This window comes from Haemaphysalis longicornis, unplaced genomic scaffold (assembly GCF_048455015.1).
Source record: "Haemaphysalis longicornis isolate Haplotype H1 unplaced genomic scaffold, Haemaphysalis longicornis Haplotype H1 scaffold_6, whole genome shotgun sequence".
Taxonomy (NCBI): Eukaryota; Metazoa; Arthropoda; class Arachnida; order Ixodida; family Ixodidae; genus Haemaphysalis; species Haemaphysalis longicornis.
Window position 1 is genome coordinate 209399131 of NW_027526407.1, and position 10020 is coordinate 209409150.

The 10020-nt window shown below is 51.4% G+C and overlaps 1 protein-coding gene across 1 annotated transcript; it reads right to left on the bottom strand.

The window, feature by feature from the left end:
- Window positions 1–68: 68 nt before the first annotated feature.
- Window positions 69–2052, bottom strand: LOC144143461 (uncharacterized). Its single transcript, XM_077675211.1, has 2 exons — window positions 133–2052; window positions 69–86 (listed from the first exon to the last, which is right to left on the bottom strand). The coding sequence occupies exons 1-2, from the start codon at window positions 1846–1848 to the stop codon at window positions 69–71; spliced, it is 1734 nt and encodes a 577-aa protein (XP_077531337.1). The 5' UTR covers window positions 1849–2052.
- Between the last annotated feature and the right edge of the window lie 7968 nt (window positions 2053–10020).

Genomic DNA, 10020 nt, shown 5'->3' on the forward strand with positions numbered 1-10020 from the left:
AGGCTTGACGTCTACATGCGCCTCTGGTGTCTTGTAACCGTGGCTAACGAAACCGTTGCGAACACATTTCACAAGGTGTGGGAAGTCTGATAGAAAAAAAAGACGCCTGTCATCTCCACACGGATGAGGCACCGATGGCGTGATGGCTTTTGCTGTTGCTGAAATGCCAAACTTCTTCCACATTGCACGATTCCAGCTTGCCCCATCACAGGTGACATAATCAACCTTAAGGCCAGCATTCTCTGCTAGCAGCACAGCTTCCATGACTATCTTAGAAAGCAATGGTGCTTTAACATTGCCTTTGGAGGCAAACACACCGAGAATTTGGTGCCATGATCCCGAAAGTGGTTGAAACATAATCACTAGGCCATGGTCACATGTCTGAGATTTGTCAGCCTCGGTCGTGAATGGTCCAAGATCAACAAAGCCGTCAATTTTACCTGTGCCAGCTGCGACAGCGAAGTTCTCATCCAGCTTCATCTCATCTAGGATGATGCCACCATGACGTCCGAACTCGGTCATCTTCTGCGTCTTTTTTGCTATCCCAGAAAGGACAGTACCGTTGAAACCGAAACTGCTCTCGTACTGCCTCATGTACTTCCTGAGACAAGTGCGGCTAGGAAGCACGAGTATCTTTTCCCTCCGCACATGCTCATAAAGGCGGGGGCTTTTCATGCGCATAATAATGCACTCCAGAAGCCACTCTGGGTTGTACCGCATCCCTTTCGGTGACTTGCGGTTTGCAGCTTCAAAGCATTGCAGCACCGCTGCCTTCTGTTTTGGCGGGAGCTTGTCGATCTTCTTCCTCAAAGCGCTTTCTTCAATTTCTTCATTTTCCTGCTTCATTTGGGCGATAGCCTGGTCCAAGCTTTTGACTTTGGCTCTTAAACGGCGCATTGCTTGATACTTCGCCCTCAGCTTCCTCGCAAGCTTCTCTTTGCGCTTTGGCTGCCTGGCACGACATCTCTGATTTAGCAGAAGCCTTCTGAGATACTTGCAGGAGATGCAGCACTTCTCAACGCCACTTAAAGCCCCCTTACACTTCGTGTGGTAAAGGCTTTCATTCCACTTTGTCATTTTGGCGTTGCGTGCAAGAGGGAACTGTGCCGGTAGCCCTGCGCCAGAACAAACCTTCATGCTGTCAACAGCCAGTAAAACTGACGCTGGCTCACAGTGCTCTTCAAGTGAAAGTTCGACACCGCGCACAAACACCTGATGTTCCACCCCGTTGTCCCCGCCACGAAACAACACAAGCTTTTGGGCATGGAGGAGACCCATGTCAGGCCCTGGCAGACAGACACTATAAGCGACACAAAGCGGCTCTTCAGAGAAGACGTGCTTGCCCCACTGATCTGAAGGAAGGATGATATTCCTGTAGTCTACTGAGCTGGCGGCACGCGCGGGTGCTTCGCTAAATCCGTCGGGTGACGACTGGTCGGGTGACGACGACTCAAGCATTCGTGACCTTTTTTGTGGAGGCTCAAGACGTGGGTCTAACCTTTCCTTCGGTTGTCTCTTCTTGGGCACTGGCTTGGACAAATACTTGGGCACGTTCGGAAAGATGGTTGGAATCGCTTCCGGCTTAAGAAACGGCCTGCTCCTATCCACGCGCACAATCTCACCTTGAATGTTGTGCTCAAAGTGACGCGACACAAACTGCGGATCGAAGTGCAGTTCGCACACAGCAGCATTTCGTTCAAGTGGCTTGTCGGCTCGAGGAATGTTCCGCTGCCACTTGCGGTATGTTTCTTCATCTTTCGGCACCCCGAAGAGTGACAACTTCTTCTTGCACGATTTATACCCCGTAGTGCAGCCGGGCACAAAACAGTGGCTTTGACGGCGGCTCATCCCAGAACAATAGTGGGCACCTCATCAAACATAACTGTAATCAAGCGGGACAAAAAATTCAGAACGAAGAGATCGAAAAAACACGCTGGCGGCCACGTTTCGTGCGTTCAGCTGGACGTGTAAACGACCGCAGGCGCCACCTCGCGGTTGCATCGCAAGGCGGTGACGGCGGTAGCCATAGGAGCCGCCAGGCGCTAATCACACTTCCCTATTCCAGCCACTGTACCGGTACTGAAGCTCCGTGGCTCGGAAGCCAGCAATGGCGTCGCAGCGGCGGCGTTGCGCAATGTTCCAGTCGGCGAGGCATCGGCGAGGCGACCCGGCGGCGGAGCAAAAAAAAAAAAAAACCACGTGACTTTTCTGTTGGCCAATGGCGCGCGGCGTTCGCCGGCGAAAAAGAAAATGGCAAAAAACGAAGTAGGAAAGGAGCGCGGGCGAGGGTGAAAGGCGGCGAGATCTAAAAATGGCGTTACCTTAGTAATTTTAGGGACTTTATGTAACGCGAGGTTCTCGCAGTAACAACCTCTGAGGTGTGCTGTCGAAGGAACTTGTCCGAACTTGTCGTCACGAGTGACTACTTGGCTTCGCGAGTGAAAGTGCAATTGTGACTGCTTACAGTGCACGGAAAAACGCGCGAAATTCACCTCCGCCGCTCACCTTCACTGTGCAAAGTGAAGGCGCGCTCCATGTGAAATGGCAACTTCTGGACGAAGAGACTTTGAGCAAGGTGAGCCGAGTAGAAAGAAAGCGAAAGCATATGATCAAAAATATTTGACGAGATGGGAAGCTTATCCAAAGTACAAGGGATGGCTAGCAGCGAGTAAAAAAGGGCCCCTGTACTTCTACTGCAAGTCATGCAACGCTGATTGCAAAGGTGGAAAATCGGAAATCGACCGCCACTTCGCAAGCTCCAAGCACAGGAACAGTGCTGCAAGCTTGCAATCGACCCGCACGCTGACATCTATGCCTGTAGTGAGTGGACAAATTCAGCTAGACAAATCTGTCAAAGAGGCGGAAATAAGGCTTGCAGCGTTCATCACAGAGCATAACCTGCCATTTAATGTCATGGGGCATTTAGTTGACGTTGTCAAAGCAGCATGCGATGATTCCCAAATTGCAAAGAATGTGAGCTGTGGCCGGACGAAGTGCACTGCCATAGTAAAAAATGTTTTTGGAGAGCAGAGTCGCCAAGACATCTGTGAACTCTGCGCAGACAGAAGTTCTCTCTGCTTGTCGACGAATCTACTGACAAGGGTACAGTGAAGCATCTGTCCCTTGTCGCCCGAGTGATGAATGCCAACGGCGACGTAGTGGATGCATTTCTTGACGTGGTACCAGTCAGCGACGGGACCGCCCAGTCTCTCTTCAGCAGTCTGAAGGCAGTCTTTACTAGCACAGAAATTCCATACGAAAGAAACTTGATCGGTTTCGCGGCGGACGGAGCAAACGTGATGATGGGTGCTCATCATTCCGTCGCATCGATGCTGCAAGCACAAATTCTAGGAATTTTCATTCTGAAATGCGTTTGACATTCCTTCCATCTCTGCGCTTCCTACGCGTGCAAGACACTACCGAGAGGAGTGGAGGATCTGGCCCGCGATGTGTACAACTACTTTTTGTCTCCCAAGCAGGCGTCTGCATACCAGGAGGTCCAAAGGCTCGCAGAGGTGAAGCCACATAAGCTACTGCACCCGAGCCAAACGAGGTGGCTGTCCCTCCAAGTTGTTGTTACCCGCCTACTTGAGCAGATGCCGGCTTTGATTTCATTTTTCAAAAAAGCAGCCACTGAGGACCGCGTGCTTGCCGCAGAAGCCATTCTCGAGAAGCTTAGCAACCCGTCGACTAAGCTTTACCTCTACTTTCTTGAGTACGTGCTGCATTTTTTTACCCACCTAAATAAAGAGATGCAGTCCGAGGAAACCAGAATCCCCTTGCTGCACGAAAAGGTTTCGGGCACGTTAAAATGCATACTCGAATGCTACATCAAGCGGGACTACTTGGAGGCCACGCCGTTGTCCGATGTGCAGTACAAAGACCCCGCCAAGTTCCTGCCACTAGAGGAAATATATCTCGAGCAAAGCCAACTGCAGCGCTATCCGGTGGCACACACGGCCTAAACGATGACCAGATTCACAACTTTAGGCTGCGGTGCTTAGAGTTTTTCATTGAAGCCGCTCGTCAGATATACTTGCGGTTCCCACTGAAAAGTGACCAGTTGAAGAACCTTCGAGTCCTGGACCCGAAAGTTGTCATGGGGAAGACGATTCCATCAATCGCCCCCCTTGCGGTCTCATTTCCCCTGCTCGTGAGGGAAAATGAAGTGAATGAACTGGACAGGGAGTGGCGTCTCCTCCGCAACATGGACCTGAGTGAGCACGCTGGCTTGACTGCGAGCCAGTTTTGGCACGCCGTATCGCAGATGCGAAGAGGCGATGGATCACAAGAGTTTCCCCTGTTGCTGCAGCGTTTATGAAAAACGTTTTGTGCCTACTACACTCCCGCGCTGCGGTCGAACGTGTGTTTTCGCAAGTAAATCTGCTGAAAACAAAGCAAAGAAACAGGTTGTCCACAGACGCGTTGTGCGGCTTGCTGCACGCAAAAAGAACCTTGACAGACAGCTCCTGCTACACCTTCCAGATCACTCCATCGCATTTGAAGCGGATGAAGAAAGAAATGTATGGTGATTAAGACTTCAAAGGCCGGGTTATGTGTCACGATGTCCAGCATTTTCGTTGTCCTGCAAGCCTCGGCCGGCTGCCTGGGTAATTTGCGCATACAGAGAAGAGACTGTTGCAAGAGCATTTCAAGAGGCGTTGCTGTGAAACCAGACTCGTCTGCTCGAAGAAGCGAATTCACATCACTCCACAGAAAATGTAGAAAAAAAGAGCTGCAGTTGCTGCTAGTAAGCTGTATCTTGTCTCTTGCTAGTAAGCTGTATCTTGACTCTAATAAGATTCAGAGCAAACGAAGCGAAGAGCAAGCTGCGTTTAGACTAATAAAGGTCAATGCCAACTTGCGAAAATAAAAAAAAATGCAACCTGGGGGTTTTGTCTGCTATCTAGGGATTTTTTAGGGGTCATTCTAGGGATAAAGCGTTGCCTCAGGTTGGCATCACTGGACGACGCAAACCTTCGCGGGACAACAAACATCGGTACCGTTCGCCGTCCTCACAAATCCACCCGCCAAACTGAGACTCTAGGTGTCTTCGATTTTACTGCACTCGCTGCACTCATTCAGGTAGTGCAGCACTCGTCTCTTCGATTTTCGAGTGCAGCGCGCGGCGCCTGCACTTTTCTCTTCGATTTACCGACGGTGCAGAGAGTGCAGGATGAGTTCACGCTTTCCCTGCACCTCCCAGGGAGGAGGTGCAGAAGCAGACGACAAAAGTGCAGGACCGGTTCTGCAGAGGCGGCGCCTGCGCTGAACTGGCTGAACTCATCCTGAACTCATGCAGAAAGTGCAGTCCAAATCGAAGAGACCTTGTATATACACCATTTTCCTTGCTAGAGGTGGGCGCCGCCATTTGCTTTTTCTGACGAGACGCTAGCGCCGTCTATGAAGCGACCGCCGAAACCTCCGCGCTGGGCTGTTAAGTGCGCCGTTCTTTGCGTGCGTCTGCTCGGTATCCGTGCATTACCGAGTGAACCGTAGTGGTTTGGCGTTAAGTTAGCGGTTGCAGTGCTTGTGTGTGTGTGTTTTGTTTTGTTTTCATCGTCTGCGGACGGATTTTAGGTCCTAATTTGCTGCCAGAGCGGGAAATTCCGACCCCGGCTGTTGCGAGCAGCAGTAGCAGTGTGGTAGTACGTGGTGCCGGTGGTGCTCCGCAGTTCCGCGATGCAAACGTACCAGTATGGCACCGACTAACATAGAAATCGATATCGGGGAGTAAATACGTGTTTTCAAAGCCACTGTGCTTGTTATGTTCACCGATTAGTCATGTTTACGGAAGCGCGGACGTCGAATGCGGAGCGCGCATAGCATATGTGGGTCACGGCATAGAGATAATATACTGGGTCACGGTGATCCGTATTCGCGATGGACTTTCGACTTGGCGATTGCTACGCTGTTGACGTTGCAATGCAATACAATCTTTCTTAACTAGACTTATGACGGTTAAACGAAATTACCCGGGCGGAAAAATAACACGACCGCACTACCAGTCAAATTACTATTCGAAGGTTGAGCAAAAGGGTTGACGTTCGGGCGAGTTAATATTGGTTGATCATGATCGTGATCATGATTGACCTAACTCTGCGCAGCGCATGTGGCCTGGCGCTCGGAGCCCACCTTTGTGAAACCGCTGCTTGCACCACAAATGCTTTACGCGACCAGCAGTAACTGCTTTGTAATTGTAATACTTTAGATTCCGTGGCAACGCAAAAGGATTAGAAGCTTTTACTTCATCCTCAATATATATAGCAGTCCCACACAAAGACTTCAACGCTTCAGGTCACTCCTGCACAGAGCCTGCAAGACGGCAGACCGGCATAGACTCCTAATTGGGGGAGACTTCAACGCCGCTGACCCGGCCTGGGGCTACAGCTACAGCCTCGCTAAAGGAAGAAACTTATCGCAAGATGCACACGAGCTCGACCTCGTCCTCATTACGGAGCCGGCTCACCCGACAAGGATAGGCAACTCGGTGTCTAGAGATACCACGCCCGACCTTACTTTCATCAAGAACTTTGGCTCGCAACCGGCAACGTGGCACAACACATCCACGGACCTGGGCAGTGACCACTTGATAATAGAAATCAAGATCCCTCTTCCTGGAGCACACCATGCTGGCACACGTAAATTTAAATGGATTGACTGGAACGACTTTAGGAAACTAAGAGAATCGCAACACGACGAAAACTCAAGCCAGATCACGGACATCGATGCCTGGTGCCGAGACCTCACAGGCAGCGTCGAGGCAGCAACTAAGGAGATCGAGACTGAACTTGAAGTAGACAAGATGGACAGCCGATTGGCACACATGATTGAGGCCAACTCTATACTCGCGCGTTGGAAAAAACAACGCCTCAACCGCAAACTTCGCAAAAAGATCGCGGAGCTAAATCGCAACATGGAGGAGCACTGCCGGGAGCTTTGCAAACAGCAATGGCACGAGCTCTGCAACGCGATCAACGGACAAATGCACAACGGCAAAGCGTGGAACATCCTAAGACAGCTACTAGACGAAACGAAGACGAAATCGCATCAGCGTGACCGACTGGCTAAACTAATACACAAGGAGATAATGGCCAAGGGCGAGACGGCTGTCAAAATGCATCTATTGGACAAGTACGTGCCACGGTCGACCGCGAAACAACACGGCCCTTATACTGGCGAGACTAATGAAGCCCTAGACCGCGACATAAGCATCGAGGAAGTGAGAACGGCACTCTACGACCTCAACAGCAGATCGGCGCCCGGCCCTGACCGGGTAACGAACAGAACGCTTAGGAACCTCGATGACCAGTCAATAGAAGCCCTAACAGATTACTACAACGAATGCTGGAAAGCAGGCAAGCTCCCCCGACAGTGGAAGAAGGCCAAAATGATTCTAATCCCGAAGCCGGGCAAGCCCCCAGACCCAGAAAACCTCAGGCCTATATCGCTGACGTCCTGCGTTGGAAAAGTTCTCGAGCACGTCCTCCTCAATCGGTGGCAAAAGTACCTCGAACGAATAGAAGCCTTCCCCCACACGATCATCGGATTCAGGCAACACCTGGGCACCCAAGATGCCATGCTTCAGCTCAAACACCAAGTAATAGACGGCCAAACCAGCGGTAACAAAGCCATATTAGGTCTCGACATACAGAGCGCATTTGATCAAATCGAACACGCTGCAATCCTAAGACAAATATCGAAACTCAACCTGGGAGAGCGCAGCTACAACTACGTTAGAGACTTTCTAACAGACAGAAGCGCCGAACTCTTGGCGGGAGACTTAAGAGTCGGCGAACGTACCATGGGGCACAAGGGCACCCCACAAGGGTCTGTAATCTCCCCAATGCTCTTCAATCTCGTCATGATCGGAGTGGCCGAGAGACTCGAGAAGCTTGAGGACGTCGAACATACGATCTACGCCGACGAAATTACCCTATGGGTATGCAAAGGCAGCGACGGAAACATCGAGACAGTACTCCAGAGAGCGGTCAACGAGATCGAAGATTACCTCCAAGACACTGGCCTGAAATGTTCACCAAAGAAGTCGGAACTACTCTTGTACCAACCGGCAAGAAAACACAAGAGTAAACCACAAAGGGAACGGGATAAGATCACGATACGCACCAAAGATGGTACCATCATACCCACGGTACCTAAGATCAGAATCCTCGGAATGGTCATCGAATCTCATGGGAGGAATGGGGACACGGTCAACCGTCTCATATACAAGACAGCCAACGCCACCCGGCTACTCAAACGAGTAACCTCGAAACGGGGAGGCATGAAGGAGGACAATGTAGTCCGCCTAATTCAAGCGTTTGTGATCTGTCACGTAACCTACGTGGCTGCATATCACCACTGGTACCAAAGTGAAAGGAAAAAGATCAACATACTGATACGCAAGGCTCACAAGATCGCTCTCGGCCTACCGGATACCACGAACACCGATCTGCTGCTACAACTAGGAATCCACAATACGCTCGAAGAAATAGCAGAAGCACAGAGAGTGTCTCAACTCGAACGGCTATCAGCAACAAAGACAGGTCACAAAATCCTCGAAAAACTGCATATCAGATACCACCGACAGCAAGGAAACAAGAGCACACTCAGCAACGAAGTTCGCCAAGCCCTACGCATAGACCCAATACCTAGGAACGTTCACCCAGAACACAACAAAGGCAGGCGCCAAGCCCGAGCCAAGGCCCTCACGGACAAACTCAGCGAGGACCCCGGCGCTCGCTTCGTCGACGCTGCAGAATACGCGGGCGGCAGCCGCTACGCCGTGGCGGTAGTTGACGCTGCAGGCACTACAAGATCCGCTGCGAGCATAACTTGCGTCAAGTCCGAGGAGGCCGAGGAGGTGGCCATAGCCCTGGCGCTTGCCGACCAAGGCTGCACTACAGTCCTCAGCGACTCACGCCAAGCAGTACGGAGTTATGCCAAAGGGGAGATCTCACCCAAAGCGGCCCGCATCCTGGAGCGAGCCGACCTTCATAACCGGAAACACATCACTTGGTTCCCAGCACACGAAGGCAAGGTCTCAGAGACAAACGAAAACAGAAACGAGTCGGCCCACGTCGCAGCGCGCGCTCTATCTCTCCGCGCTGGCAACGAACAGGCCACACAACTCTGGTTCAGCACTAAGGACAGACTCGTCAACTACCAAGAGATCACCAAAGCGTATCGCCTGGCTCGCAGGACTCTCCCTCCACCCAGCGACAAGCTGGACAGAGCCCAGGCTGTCATCTTCAGACAACTGCAGACCGGAACCCTCCTAACGCCGCTACTTCTGCACAGACAATACCCCGATGCCTACCCAGACAGCAAGTGCAGGGTCTGCCGAAGGGAGACGGCTACTCTAACGCACATGCTGTGGAATTGCAACGAACACCCCGAAGAAGCAAAGTCCGGAACCCTTCCGCCGCGACTAGCAGCGGCGCTGACATCCTACGACCAAGGAGAACAACTCTGGGCCGTCCAGCAAGCCCAAGAGGCGACAACGAGGCAGGCTTCCGACACCCCGCATGTGGGGAGAAGAAACCTAGCCAAGACGTCTCCCCGACGGTGACCTAGGCCCGGTCGACTAGCGTGCGTGCACGCGAGTTTTGCAGGCACATAATAAAGTTTATTCCACTCCACTTTGACCGCGTTGTGAACTGGTTGAGCTATTTTCCAAATGCAGCGTTCACGCGTATCTCGAGTTGCGTTTCCACATTTGGCTGCCTGCTTATCCTGCTTTCGACCAGCAGTGTGCGATGGAGAAAGTTATCCTTTCATATTGTTTGGCAGTGTAATGCGTTGGCCTGAAAAAAAGTAAACGAAACGCCGTGATTTTAAATGTTAGATTAGATGAAAAGGGAATTGTTTAATGCCAATCGGCTGTAATGACCAAACAATATATGGTATTTTAAATTGACTACAAGGAACCAGAAGTTATTGTAGTGTTGTATTGTGTCGGCGCTCGTGAATAATCCCCAAGTGGTCAAAATTAACCCGCACCCCTCCACTACGGCGCGC

Excerpts from the sequence above, each read along its gene's own strand:
- LOC144143461 (XM_077675211.1), bottom strand. The coding sequence starts at position 1,848 with ATGAGCCGCCGTCAAAGCCACTGTTTTGTGCCCGGCTGCACTACGGGG.